The sequence below is a fragment of the Styela clava genome, chromosome 4 (assembly GCF_964204865.1).
Source record: "Styela clava chromosome 4, kaStyClav1.hap1.2, whole genome shotgun sequence".
NCBI classification, from domain to species: domain Eukaryota; kingdom Metazoa; phylum Chordata; class Ascidiacea; order Stolidobranchia; family Styelidae; genus Styela; species Styela clava.
In genome coordinates, this window is record NC_135253.1 from 3,840,813 (window position 1) to 3,856,597 (window position 15,785).

Here is a 15,785-nt window from a genome sequence, read left to right on the forward strand (position 1 = left end):
ATAGCTTGTACGATGTTCACAGTGCTGATTTTGTTATAATCACCATGACCAGCAGTAGTGCAATTAGTCATTTAACCTTCATGCTCATAAATTTCAGTTTTTCTCTCATAACATAAGAAAACAAAATTGAAACAATATTTCCAAATACTCACGAATTTGATGTGTAAGTAAATCCGATAAAAGGTAAATGATGACCAGAAAAAGCTCCCATAGATGAATTTGGAGGGGCTGCATCGCTAGAATGTTTTGAGTCCATGTCATCGACATCGAAATTTGATGTATCTGTGGGTGACGAATACTCCGGTATATAAGGTGGTGTCATGGTGGTTAGATTCTCCCAATCAATACCAGTAAAGAATGGATGATCCCGAAAATCCTCAGTTCCCCTTTGACCGAGTCTATCTTTGCTGTCACATACTAAGCTGTTAATAAACATTTGAGACGTTATTAAAAGTTTAAAATTCCCCAGAAATAATCTAGATAAAAATAAATTAAAATTCAACTGTATTGTTCTTTGGTGTAATGTTGTTGTTGTGTTGACTAAGTGTTGTTGTTGACTTGTGTTAACTAGTAGTTGAAACGCTACTATTTTTATTTTTTTAAATTTCTTCCATCAGAGCTTATTATTTTATCAAAATTTTTTTTGATAATGCACAATCATTTTGCATAATGTCAGACCACTTCATCATCTTATTGAAAAACTCAGTACTCAGTCAAAGGACTAAGGGTACCAGTGTGAATTTTAATGACAGTGGGGTCTGATTTGCTATTTTGATTTGAAGAATTTGAATATTCAGATAACGGACTGAAATATTGAAATGAAATATTATGAATTTTTTTAATTTTATACTAAACCGATGAATTATATACGATACCAGGGCTACTCAACTATTCGGACCGCGGTCCGCCAGTTAGGTAGCCCTGTACTATACTGACCTGCTCATCAAACTCTTTGCTGCATCAGAAACTTCTCGATTATAGGCGCCAGAAGGAAATCGAAACTTTTCCTGCAGAACAAGAAGATATTTACCAATTTCATAAGATTTCTCACAAACTTTCAGACGAGTGGATATCACAACATCATTCCAACAAAAAAATAATACATAATTACCTTATGTGTCATAATTTTTCCATATGTTTCGACAAGCGATTCTGCATAGAAAGGAGTTTCTCCATATAACATTTCGTACATACAAACGCCGAGAGACCACCAGTCACATTCTGGTCCATATCGGCCCTTTCCATCTTCCATAGCTTGCAGGATCTCCGGTGAAATGTAGTCAGGAGTCCCAACAGCTATGTTGGATTGAACCTGTGTATAGAAAAAATCTAGAATTAATAAACTGTGCCCTACTTGTGAGTAAAAATTCCAATGCAAGAAATATGAAAATATAGATAGTCAGGTCCCTGGTAATTAACAAACTGGGCTGTCAGTATATTGTCATCATAACGCTGATGACAAAATCAGGACAAAATTCAAGTCACTGGTTGGCAATGATTTCTGTCTTTATTAAAGAAGTGATGAATAAATCTTTCTCAAAGCTTAAAAATTGAGGTTACTAATAAGAACATGACAAAACTGAATTATACATTTTGGAATATTAGTAAATAAATTTGCGTCGTGTTCAACAAATTACAAATAGAATTCAGTATATATTTGATGAGAGTTTAAAATGTACAGTGATTTGATTAATTAGTTCTCTTTTATTCACATCTTTTCGGGAATTTTGTTCAAGCAGTGAGATTCCATTTGCAGCCAATGATAATATTTCACATGAAATTAAAATCACAAATTTTGAATATACCGTAATTAAATATTCAATTTGTTTTGGACACCCCTGAGTACACCAAAGTGTTTGTATATAATTAGGGTAAGCTTCAATAAAAATGGTTACGAATGAATCACCAGCCACAATACATTATAGATAGTATACTGGTATCCTATGCATTGACCGCTTGATTGGGGTAACTCGAGTGTAGGATAAATAATAATTCAATAAATAATATTGACGTCAATGAAAATATCAACACGAAAGGTCGTAAGATTGAACCAATAAACGACTTTACTAATGTAGTGATCTCTTATTAAGCTTGATTAAGTATGGTGAAAACAACACTACATTTAGGAATAAGAGTGAGAATGCGTCATGGGAGTTATAAAAACTGGCCAATCTCTTTGCACATGACATTCTGCATCTCGAGGGAGAACAAAACAACATGTCACCTAACGGCAATACTGATTTAAGAAGCTTTATTTGCTTTAGGTAGCACCTGTCGCCAAGTGCATCTGTCTAATTATGAAAGCACAAAGAGGGATGTTCAGTTCAATAATTTTATCATAAAATCAAAAATTACATACATGATAGAACAGTGTGATTGCTAAAAGTGTTCAAAAATAAATTTACATTTAATTCTCATTATACTGAAATTGGCATATATTGATCCCAGTAAGATAATAGGTTGAGTATGAGCCAACTATTCAATCCACATAAAACCAACAATGTTTGGAAATCGAGGGTCGATAAGAACAATATGAACTTGTTGAAGGTATACAAATAGAGAATCGCAGTATCATTAGTCACAATCTCGATCAGGAAATATTAAAATACATGTTTGGAGGAAATTATATCAAGAAGGTAACATAAAATAGATATGACATCATCGTTTTCAAAACAGTATCATTTTATGCAACCAATACTATAATAATAAGATGAACTACCATTTATATTGGAACCAAAGTTGGCAATTGACAAGAGCAAAATATAATGCACTCAGGGCAAAAATCCAAATATCAATCCTTATTAAGTATATTACAGCTTTGAAAGTGTTGATCGAGTATGTTATATAAACTTATGCTAGAAAGTAGTAAAAATATCAGTTATTTTGTTCCAACTTACAGTGCCATCCGGTAATAATCGTAAACATGAACCAAAGTCGGCAAGACGAATATGACCGTTGACATCGAGTAGTACATTGTCAGGTTTGATGTCCCTGAAGTGAATAATAGTTTGATTCAGATATTTTGAACTCCATAAATTTGTTATAATGACAATTGCAAAATGGTACTGGTGAAATTATTAAATATAACAGAAAACACAACCTTATTGTTACAAATCGCCAATAAAACAAAATGACCAAATGTTATATTTTTTGAAGAATATTATGATTATTAATTCATGAAATACAAATCATATCCAATATGAAAGAAATCCTGATTTTTCGATTTTTTAAATTACAAAATACTTGAAAAATTAATGTTTAATTTGTGACAATTCCACAATGTTACGTTTCCCATATGCCACAAAAATTATCCGTGTTATTTTGGTACAAACAAAATTGAAACCAGTATGAAAGCATGTATGAGAACGATCCCAGATCAATAACATGTATTAACCAAAAAAGGGCAATCAATAAACTCAACAACAAATGTTTTAATTCTTCTGTTTTGAGAATTTCATTGATAAACCTCGAGTCGATATGGTGCACAATCAAAATGTGCAACATAATGACTGTGTTCTATCTAACAGGTCACAGACTTGATTGATAAAGGCGGCAAACGAATGAATATGGAGTAGGCAAACATGACTGAATGTTATACAATGACATCAAATGACATGAAATTTTTAAAATGAAGTTTTTGTCACATTTAGTATTAACATCCAAAAAGAAACATTTTCACAAAAAAAAAAAATATTTCCTTACCAGAAATAAAAAAGGCTATAATGTAATATTTCTACCTTCCTATGTTCGGAAAAATAAAACTGAATCCTATCATAAAAATATCACATTTTTCAAGTATCAAATGAGGTTATTAAAAACAAATATTTAAACATCACAACTATAATAGTTTGCTTAATTAAAGAAATGTGAATAAGAAACATGCTTCGCCTGGACAGATTCGTTCAATGCTTGAATGTAAATCAAGCGACTATTATTTTTCAAGAATTCATATTTGTTTTCTGAGATGAATTAATAGTCTCAGCATCATTTTGCTTCTTTCTAATTCTGACTGTAATAGTATGGTTGATGACATACAAAAATTAACTAAATTATACGAGGAAAATCATACCTATGAACATATTGAAGTTTATGTATTGAATCTATAGCTAGCACCATTTCAGCAATATAAAATCTTGCCATATCTTCAGGTAGCCCTTCTTCAAATTTGCTTAGAAGTGTAAGAAGATCACCACCGACATAATAGTCCATAACAAGATACTGTAAAAAAAAGTAGAGCTTAGTTGCATGTTTACAACCCGGGGAAGAATTTTGCATGTATTTTCTGTAGTAGCCTATTCCTAATATTCTTTAGTTCTTTATTATTATTTATTTATGCAAACATTATTACCTACTGTACAAAAGCTGGGGTGAGACTTGCGCATGACACTAGCTAAGGATCTATTTAAGATAGAGGACAAGAGTTTTTATACGCAAAGTGAGGGATGAATAAAGAGTTTTAAAATAAGCAAAGGCCTTTTGACACCTTTTTCCTGATAGCAAAATCAATATTAAGTGTTTTTTAAATTAAGAGAACCACAATATAGAATTTTTATGAGAGGAAAAGGATATTAAAAAATTATCATAACTGTAAAATTTTTTTTTTTTTTACATAAATTTATCTACAGTCATTAATTTTCACTCCAGATATCAGTAATATAAAAAATGTGCAAAAACGGTTTATATTCAACAATTTTCACCACAGATTAGAAAATTTATATTTCAAAAATAGTCATGGTAGAACAAATTTCAATTGGCAAAAAATGTACATTTTTCCAGAATACGCTCGTAGTTGTGACTAATGTTGTAATAAAATGACCCATATCGAGTTGATTCACTATTTAGGTTTGGTCATATTAGAGTTATTTCCTGAGAGGTGTAAAAATAAAACATCTTGAAACAGAAAGCTGGTATTGATGTTATTTTTAAAATGACTAAGCTGAATGACTGTACATTTAAACTATTTTATTCTCCAATAAAAGACATGGATATCATCTACCTAAAAATATATAACAGTTACGATAAATAATGAACAGGTTGTCCTGGCTCACAAAAAGTACCCAAAAAAATCAACCTATAAACCCAAAATTCCTAATTTCTTGTAGAATTCTAATTTATTTAATACTTTCTATTCTAAAACCTAGGGTTCTTTGCTCAAAATTTATGTTCCAAAGTTTTATCTTTGAGGTCATCCTGAATTCAATCACATGCATCAGTGGTTAAAGTCAGACTTGTTACTAGAATGTGATTTTTAGACATATTTTCTGAGATTTAGGTTGTCTGATATTTTTATTGCATTAAAAACAAAATTCATAACTTTCAAATGCAAAAAGTTTCAATTACACAAAGCTTTTGAAAATATATTTTTTGTATAATTAATACTAAGTGAAAAACAGCCGCGAGTGGATTTCATAATTGCACCGAATTTTTTGATATCAATGTTAACTTCAGAAACATATTCAAAATTACAAAAATAACACTGATAACGCAGTATGTGAAGTACGGTGATATTATACTCAAACTAACTGATGCTTTTTGTTGTCATATTTTACACAAATTCTGTCAATGACAATCCAGAATAGAGCCCTTGTATTAAGTTTGGTCGCATGAAATCCGATTAGAATATTTTGGCAAGAAAACCACAGGTGGAAATATATAAGACATCAATTGTGTTTCTTAAACCATATAAATGGCTGATGGCTATCTATCACACATCTACGTCACACAATGTTAACAATTCATGTTACATAAAAACAGCAAAAGAAGCCAAATAATATAAATAGATGGATATTCTGAATTTTATGTTTTATTTTATGTTTATGTTTTATTCTTTTTATGGGCCATTCCAAGCAAATGTTGAATTTCATAAATTTCTTTAAAAAGTGCAGTAAAAGTAATTGTTTTGTCATTTTTATATCAAAAGACACTTGGAGTTTATTGGACTGCTTTGTTTTGATAGAATAAGTTAAAATTTCACCCAGGTTTTTGATGGTTTACACAAAATGGCCTGAAATGTAGAAATTTTGATATAATTGACATTTTTCGTGGTGACTCGTAACAAAAAGTGTTTGATTGTTTGGTACAGTCATTTCATTTCAAAAAGATGCACAAGACTTAGGTTAATAAAGATGAATCATGTCCCCATAACATACTTTGTGTTTTATGCTTGATAACATACTGGCAGAAAACGCAAAAGTTCTACATATGTCATACCAAATTATTATCATCTTGAAAAGCATAGTGAAGCTTCGTAATCCAGTTTGTATTTCCATGTACCAATACATCTCGTTCTTCTCGAAAACATGCTGTTTCGGCCCGCTTTAACATTTCCCATTTGTTCAATATTTTCATGGCATAAACATCATCTGTATTTCTCATTTTGACAACGGCAACCTTCAAATACGAATGTTATTAGGTTGACCAAGACAACATGATAAAATGAAAAAAGCCTGAACTAACAAAATTGACAACAACTGCTTTAAATCAATACATAGTATTTCAGAAACAATAAAAAAATTTAAAATTTGATAGTTGTTATTTTAAGGGTCATCAGGAAAAATCTGCCAATGCAATGTCAATTAACATTTAGTAGTAGGTCTATTTGCACTGCGGCATAAAGATCAGCTGAGACCTGGGATATAGAAACTGTGTGGGTCATTAATCATTCTTCTTATCAGCAGGTGGGCACAAGGAAATAAAAAATCTCAGACAGAAACTGAAACTATTTGGTACCTAATCATACATTTCACACCAAGAGATTTTCGTAGCTATTTGTAATATATCATTTTTTTATGGGAGAACCCCAATTAAAATCATTCTAAACAAAGAAATTTTAAATCAGAGAAAAATAATGCTAAGGATCAAAGTATGATGAATTTGAACAAATCAAATTAAAATAAGTGATTAACTATGCAATGCATTCAATTTATGGAAGCCCTTCAGAAATCCTGAATAGCAAAATGCTCATTAAAATCAAAGATGAATTGAATCAAAGATGGCCACAGGGTGGATTAAACTTCAAAGCCAGCCCTGAGGCAAAGTCCTACAGGCCTATTCAAAACGATGTTTAAAATATATTCCATCAACTGTTACCAAACTAGAACACAAATGGGAAAACACAACTACAGAATCAATGTCATATGTTCAAGACTACTGATGTGTATTTCCTTATTGTGATAGAGCAGATCAAAGAATTACGAAAGAACTTTTGATATAGTGAATCATCATGCTTGGCTGAGCATAAGCACATAAGAAAAATTTAGTGACACAGTAAATAGTAAACTACTCTACCTCTCCAAATGCTCCTCTTCCAATTACTTTCAAGAAATCGAAGTCGTCTTTGTGCAATCTCGTTTCTTTTATTCTTGATGTGAAAGGTTTTGCTTGAAGAGAAAACGTTACATAGTATGTTATTAGTAGTGAGGTACTGTTACAAAGGACCACCATTGTTGAAAATGCTTTCTGGGCCAGCACTGCTGAGAGTATTTAATAACTATTTAACAAATGTTGCCATGTGGATGACCAGATAAGTGCAGTTGGAACCAATGTAATTCAATAATTGGCATGAAATGGACATAATTATGAATCATATCAATACTAATGAAAGTAAAAAAAATTATCGATAAAATCTGACAATTTAGAATGGTTAATAAATTGAAATTTTTTTTTATGTATTAATAAGTAATAAATCAAGCAGTTAACAAGAGAACTTTAAAAACGCTATTATGAAATAACAATATAACTAAAAAAAGCCTAGATTCTAGAAGTATTAAATGGTGGAATATATTTATGCTATTTCTCCTATCATTGATTAAAACAAGCTTGTGAATATGGATATCTCTATAACTCACTAAACAAACATGATAATACCACTAATGGCCCGAGATTAATTGAAAGAATCTTGGGATATTATAAAGTAAGTAGGCCTACAAAAAGAATAACAGCAAAAAAGCACCCATAAAATCATAAACTGTACTTCTTTTGAAGTTAATGAAAAATTATACCAAAATATGAAGCAGCTTACCCCATTCTATGAAATCGATAACACTTTTTTCTCTTCTTAACGTGGAGTTACCACATTCGTCATATAATACTATAAGTATATCCAGCAGTGTTTCTACACTCAACCACTGTGGACTCCATGGACCATCCAGGATAAATCTGTTAAACACCTCCTATTTAAGAAACTGTTGTTGAATGTTTCTATGCCAAGCATAAGAGCCAGCAAAAAGTATTCTGAGTTTTGAAAAAAACAATTTTCGATAATGAACGGGAGAATGAATCACATAAAATATAAGACTAAATATTTATCAATAAGGGATGGAAATTCCAGCAAAAATACTTTGGACCAACGTTCCCTCTAAGCTGCGTAGCTGGCCGAGAATCCCCGCGCAGTACTTTCATTCTGCCGCACACTGCATAGGATTAAAATGTTTAAAATGTTGTGTTCTTTTCAATTTTTTCTAACGGTCTTCAATTCCGCGCAACTAAGCAAATCTTAGAGGGAACATTGCTTTGGACCACCAGCTAACCATACAAATTGACCATTGACACAGTTCACAGCTGAAATTATGAATTCATGGAATTCAGGACTTGTAATAATATTATTAATAGCTTATATTTATTTTCCTACAATCGAATGCGCACTTCTTAAAATGCTGTTGAATAAAGAGCAATATATTATGATCAAATATGCACTCATTCATTGCCACATTCGGACCACAAGCATTAATACTTCTGGATTTGTGCTACATTGTGTAGTGTCTACTAAGTGAAATAGAGGTATTCTTCGGAATAAATTTGTGGCAAATATTCTACTTTTAATAAGGTGAATGCACATAAGATGACAGTAAATGATCAAAAAATAATTGCAATCATTAACTACCTAAGATTGGCCAACAATTCAACCAGTTAACCATAACCAACCCTACTTATTAACTAGCTAAACAAGGGTGCAAAATACATAAAATCAATCAATATGACAACATGGAAGAATTTTATTACTAAACCATAAAATATCAATGAGCAATGATATGCAATGCTGCAGTATTTTTGTCAACTGGGATAAATAGTGAATTATCTCTATACAGCCATTTTGCAAACCGAAGAAGATTGTTTTTTATGGAATGGGGGTGTTTTATCATAGGTACATTGGGAGAAATGTAAGCTAATTCAAAATTTATTATTATATCAGTGTTGAACTTTAAATATCCTGTGGTCAAATGAATTTCTAGTTTGGTGTTACAAAAAAAAATTAATCCAATAAACCCAATTCCATGAAAAATATATCAAACAATGATAAAAAAATACTTTTCTAATTCTTTGATTCTCATATCCGCAGTTTGATTGCTTGATGAAATTGAGTTAGCATCTTGGCCATTGCTTTTGTTATTTCTCATTTTAACGGCACTCATGATGTGTAATTGTTTTTGTTTAAACTGAAAATGAAAGTGATGAAAACAATATAAAACTAGGCAACTTTGGGAAGAATGTATGAGCCAGACATCGAATGCTAGTTTTGTACATTGTTTAAAAAATATTTTACAGAAAACTCTCTATCTCTGTAATGACAAAATATGGAATACTTTTTACCCGATTTTATAATAATGCTTGGCCACATTATAATTCATGCATTAAAATACTAAATTGCATTCATAAAGCATATTATACTGCCTCATAAATAATCTGATAAGTTGACTTTTAGGATCAATTTTTGTAGATTTAGGAGTTTTAAAAATGTGCAGCCTAATATGTATAGCCTATATCAGCTAAATCTAGAGTTAAATTACAGTATTCCCTGATAACAAACTATGCTTACCTTGCTAAAATGTATCCAAAAACTTGCTACAGACCAGCTGCGTTGCGTGCATTTGTTTACCACAATTGACTACATATATAATATATCCACTTCCGACAATGGTGCAATATCATGATGTTTATTCCAGATACAAATTAATACCTGTAACTTTTTTCTAAATATTCCTTGACATCAAGTATCATATTTAAACCTAAATATTATGGCAACCTGAATAAGGAACATAATTGTCAAAGGTTGGTAGAGGATCTTAAAAGTTTCCTTTTTATTTCCATAAACTTTTTTGATGATTTTCCTGAAAACTTTGAACCCCATTTCCATAGAATTCCAATATTTTTATTAGAATTCATATTATGTAGGAAGGTAACAAAGACAATAGCGAGAATATCGGTCGGAGACCGAAGACTTATCGATCGAAAGTTAGGGGATCCCCCAAAACAGAAACTGCGGCTTCGATTCATTCGCTCTGACTCTATAGTGACACCGCGTGTCCCATCACCAATTAATTAATAACTCGCTAATTATAAGACATAATTCATCCAAAATCAATAGGCTTCTGGTCCGAGATATGATGAATGCACATGCAAAATTTGGAGCAGATTCAACCTTGTTTTCGTGAGATACCGCGTGCATCTTACAGACAAACAAACAAACAGACATATACCTATCAACATACTTACCGATCAAGATCGATAAGTAATTATCATTATATCTGATGTTCACAAAACATGCTTTTTGTAATTTCTTTTATCACTTTTTCAAAATATTTAATGGAATATATATGCTAAGATATTTTCTGTGATTACTGAAGATAAATCATGCAACAGGTACATGTGGGGATGGCCTTTTCTACCAATTTAACATATACTACTACGGTAATTATTGGTGTCAAGGAGTGACTTACAGCGATTTTGCAATCAACTGATTGCAACAATGTTCAATTTTTTTCTTTTTATGATAAATGATTTTTTGCAGCTTATGTGTTTTCTGAAAATAATGATATAAGAGAAGATCCAGGCATCCACAACATGCCCTTTCCATGAAGATAAAATGTAACTGAAAACGAGGCATTTTGTTGCATTTATTTCCGAATTTATGTGGTAGTCTATAGGCAATAAATTAGAATAAAGTTGCCATATGCAGTAAAGTCACATATTATTAAACATATTCAAAAACGGAATTAGTGAACTAACACTGACAAACTAAAACTGGGTGTCCTTTGTTGATCATAAAATCCAACATCAACCACCTTCAGACCTTCCACAGGACTGCAGGATCAAAATTTGTTTGTACTGAAACAACAATGTTACTGCACAAATGCCAACAGCAAGTAGGCTACATATATCAGTACGCACACTTTACAGATCGCACATTGTCTTGTTTCAGAGAATCCCATTTCACCGATGAACAGACACCTCCGTCCTATTGGTAAAAATGCAGTTGCGCAACAAACTGGGAAAGGTGTAACTTGAAACCACTACCATTGGATTTCTTAGGGAAAAAACAATCCGATCTCCCAAAAAAAAAAAATTACCAAAGCGTTGGAGAAAAATGAGCAAAAAAGGGCATGAAAGATCTTCGTTGACGGCACTGAATTTCAATCGACGCATGCAGATGCGCATCAGCCTTCCATCGACGCAAACCTTAGCTTGGTGTGTTTCTCTCGTAGATGAACCTTTTATTTTCATTGCAGATAGGATGGCGTGTTAACGATAACACATGGATCAAAAATAATAAAAATGACATTTTGATAACACCACCTTTAATTTATAAAACAATAATTCAATCCAATGCCACAACGAGGCTTCCATATGCCACAACGAGGCTTCCATCTGCCGCAAATGTTCAACTTGCATAATCAGTGAAAAACAAGAATCAATTTAGCAAAAAAATTTAATATAATGCCACATCGATGAATTCATATGCCGCAAATGTTCAACTTGCGTAATTTATGTGAGAATAAATTAATTCAATGCCGCATCGAGACATTCATATGCCGCAAATGATTAACTTTCGTAATTTATAAAAAAATAGATCGATGAGAATCGAGAGTCACATTAGCAAAATAATTCAATCCAATGCCGCATCAAGGCATTCATATGCAGCACATTATTGACTTGTGTAGCCTAATTAGTACAAGAACTGTTTAATCCAATGTCGCGTCAAGGCATTTATTTTACTATAAATTGTCGGTGTCCAAATGCAAATGAAAATTGCCAAGTAAAATGACAATGAAACCCATTGTGCGTTCTGGAAATTTCCATTCTAAAAAAATCGAAGATGCTATGTTCAATTGTTATAATTCTGTCATTACACATTACACGTATAGGGTGGTGTAGCCAGTCTGCTGACGATTTCATTAAAACCGCTATAAAACAAAAACCAATATTTCTAACCCGTTAATTTTTTCCCCGTAGGTGCATTAGCATTTATTCTACTCGCTAAACCTCGAATTAACTTTCTACGACCAGGGGTTAAAGCTATACAGACCACCAAAGTATGACACTCTGGAGACGTATTTGCGACCGAACGACCAGTGTGCGACCACGGATTTCAAGCCTTGAACATCGTTTCTGCTGCGTCGAGACTAGGGCATACGCGGCCATGCATGGAAAAAATGGGCTTCTAATTGCATTTCTGACCGTCATATATTTTAAGAACACGGTTATTTCGAACAAAACTCGTCAAATTATAAATAAGCACTGCATCACAGCAATCAAACAGACAAAAACACGTTGGTCACAAATTGGTCGACAAAGATATCATCGACGTATTGGAAATGCGCACCCCCATATTTCCACTCCTTTGAATGTAGAAACGGGAAAATTTGAAGATGGTTAGAAGAAACACAACTCTACCCACCTGCCAAGTTTCATCGTCTTATCTCCTTTATTTGTATGGATTTTCAAGTTTTTTCAAAGGGACAATGGGTAGTTGGCGACGTTGAAAAATGGTAGTTTTTTTTCTTCGGCAAGGTTTTCGGTCGTAACTTTTTTGTGTGTGGCCGTATTTTAGTGTAATTTCGCAGAGCTATGAGGGATAAGTGGACGATAACGCGTGAGAAATATTGTCGCGGTTCATTAATTTTTCCAGCATTAATTTAATCGATGAAGTTGATGGTTGCAAATAGGTTGTGGCCGCAAAGTGGGTAAGCCACCCTAGGCCGACATAAAAAGTTTGTTTAACTATAAATCCAACTAGCCTATTAAAAAAAATTGATTTCGGGCTTCGTTTTGACTTCGTTATATATGACAATTTAAACGAGCAATTTAATATTGCTTAGAGACCAGAGTCTGAGAGTATTCAGGTATTGTATCATTTACAGTACGGCACACTATCCACTATTCCAAGAATGTTCCGTCATTTGGTTCAATAAAACAAACACTCCACGTGTCTCACAAACGAGGGACGTCTGGCACAACGGCAGATGCGTCATATCGCGCCATGCTTGTCTCGATAATAATCTAAATTAATCGCAGTCGTATCGAGACCAAAATTGCCGTTTTTTGTTCATAACTCTCGAATGCCACGGTAGAGAATTTTTTCCTTCGGTAAATCAGATTATTTTTTCCCGAGGAATTCAATGATGACGTTTTTAGATTGCGCTTCTTTGAACTTTTTGCGCAACTTCAATTTACTGTAGTTTTACCGATATTGAGGGACAACCATGACCAGACGTTCCCCAAAGGGGGGCAGGGGACGTCTAATCATCTGTAAAATGGGTTCCTCTAAAACGAGACAATGTCACTCGATCTGTATAGTGTATCATACTGATTTCACTATCCTGCCTTTCAGCCTTTAATATAGGCTACAGATAGGGCCTATAAAGTATCTTTTTGATTAAAATTTTTTTCGATATGTCTTTCGAGAGCGTTAAGACGATTCAATTGAATTACCGTATTCTTATAGGATAGCAGCAATATGCTAAAGGTACTGGTACGGTACTACGTTACCGTACCGTACAGCCGTACCGTACCGTACCACGGTTCCGGTAGTCTACCCAAAGCCCTAAATTCCATTATGTGTCTGCATATGGTAGGTATGATGTCCTGTTTCAGTGTTTAGTAGTTGCAATACACAGAGAGATACCGTACAGCAAAATGAATAAAAGATCGGCCAACTATGAGACTTTGTATAACTGTGTGATGCATACCAGCATACGGTATCTATTAGGTACCGGTAAGGTACCGGTACCGTACCACCAAGTTATTTTGACCAAGAAAAAATGAAAAACAATATACTTTTCGTTGATCTACGTAAAAGAGCAATGCATGTCAAGTTCTTTTTAAACCCCTTCTCCCAAATCCAGTACGGTACGGTACCTAACTTAGGCTATTTAGCTTTGCGTAGTCCGATAGTTTATAGAAAACAGACAGGGAGCGACACTTCAACACAGTTTCTTCATTTCAAGGCTGAGTGATTCGGTTGCATTATGGGAAACGGTAATTCACTGTAATATCTTGGGGACGGGACTTCAGATCATTTATTCTTGTGGGGTGGAGACAGTGAGAATTTATTCGTTCGTCAAATCAGAAAACAGTTCAAATGTATAAAATAAAGACTTAAAGTTTCCAGTATATGACTGAATGGTGATAACAATACTACCGTTAATTAAGGTCTCCAAAGTCGGGCATAGGGTTAGTTCGGATACCTATAATTTATACTATCCGGATAACGGATATATCCGGGTATTCCGTATTTAACTATCCGGTTAACCGGGTAGTTACTGCTAATTTTAGAGAACCAATTTCACAAGATTTTTACGGCGAATTGACTAAAACCACCACACAGTTCTATTGTTAATACGTACATATATATTATTCTTCTCGAATAAAAATGATTGTGCATTTTGATGTTGCATGTGTCAATGAATGAAAATTCAAGTTCTGTAATCGTACAGCTGAATAATATAATGAAACATTTTTTAAAATACTGTGTCCTAATTGTCTTTTCCTCGACTGCTAAGTTATTTTCTCCTATTCAAATCATATGTAAAAATTTATATTATTTCTTATGTTGTTGTTAAATTTTTTGGAAGTTTCTTTTTGTGTCTAGAGTATTTTTTCTTTAAATTTTGACTTGTACTAAATTTTGGTGTCGCAGACTCACGATGACCATTTCTTAAGCTTTTAAGTTCAATTAGTTTAACATACACCTGACTTAGATAGAATAGATTTATTTTGGCTGGTATATCTATTGATTCGGTTGATACATGGAAATTTGAAAAACATATATATATATATATATATATATATATATATATATATACCAGAGTTAAAAGCAAGCATAAAATTTTGAAATGCTACACAGAACATGGAATCGGAAGTATTGTGAAATAAGTCCTCGAAATTCAAACTGGTTTATTTCATCATAAAATGCGTTCCTTCAATACACGCAACAACTAAAAGCCACACCCGACCAAAAAGCAACAAACTCACACGCACCCATCCAATGCTTTTCAACTGAATTCGTTTAAGTTAGTCTTGCTTATACTGCACCTCCAATTCCAATCTAACTTTATAAAGCGAATGAGCTCTTCTAATAAACGCAATAATCACATTTGTTCTGCCTGCGTGTTTTGTGAATTAATAGTGAAGTTCACTCCAGCATTCCACGTATGGTTAAAATATAGGCAGATTAGTGTGAAAGAAGTTGTTATTATATGCTCTGAGAGACGTCAGTCGCCACTCGACAAAAAATATGAAAATCGCTAATGTGCATATGCATTATTCATACTGCTCTATTATCAGGTTAACCGTCACAATAATATCCGGATACCAGATAACAAAATAACTCTTGGTTAACCGGTTAACCGCTATCCGGATAATCCAACCCTAGTCGGGCATCATCCAAACACAAGTACATAAACAAGAAAGCAATGCTAAATATGTACAAGGAAACGAAAATCAAATACCTTCACTGAGAGCTTAAACGATTATTGTATTCGTTTCATATATCTAAATATTAAGAGATC

General features: G+C 33.0%; 1 protein-coding gene across 3 annotated transcripts in view; it reads right to left on the reverse strand.

The window, feature by feature from the left end:
- The window catches only part of LOC120325749 (serine/threonine-protein kinase MRCK alpha-like), a 37,644-nt gene extending 27,622 nt beyond the window's left edge, over positions 1-10,022 (reverse strand). For all 3 annotated transcript variants that reach the window (XM_039391894.2, XM_039391895.2, XM_039391893.2), the window contains exons 1-10: positions 9,815-10,022; positions 9,307-9,434; positions 8,021-8,157; positions 7,288-7,379; positions 6,211-6,390; positions 4,070-4,218; positions 2,898-2,991; positions 1,112-1,312; positions 937-1,007; positions 153-422 (exon numbers count right to left, since the gene is read on the reverse strand). In XM_039391894.2, the coding sequence (XP_039247828.2) occupies positions 153-422; positions 937-1,007; positions 1,112-1,312; positions 2,898-2,991; positions 4,070-4,218; positions 6,211-6,390; positions 7,288-7,379; positions 8,021-8,157; positions 9,307-9,410 (1,298 nt within the window). In that variant the 5' untranslated portion in view covers positions 9,411-9,434; positions 9,815-10,022. The remainder of the gene's footprint in view (positions 1-152; positions 423-936; positions 1,008-1,111; positions 1,313-2,897; positions 2,992-4,069; positions 4,219-6,210; positions 6,391-7,287; positions 7,380-8,020; positions 8,158-9,306; positions 9,435-9,814) is intronic.
- Positions 10,023-15,785: the final 5,763 nt, after the last annotated feature.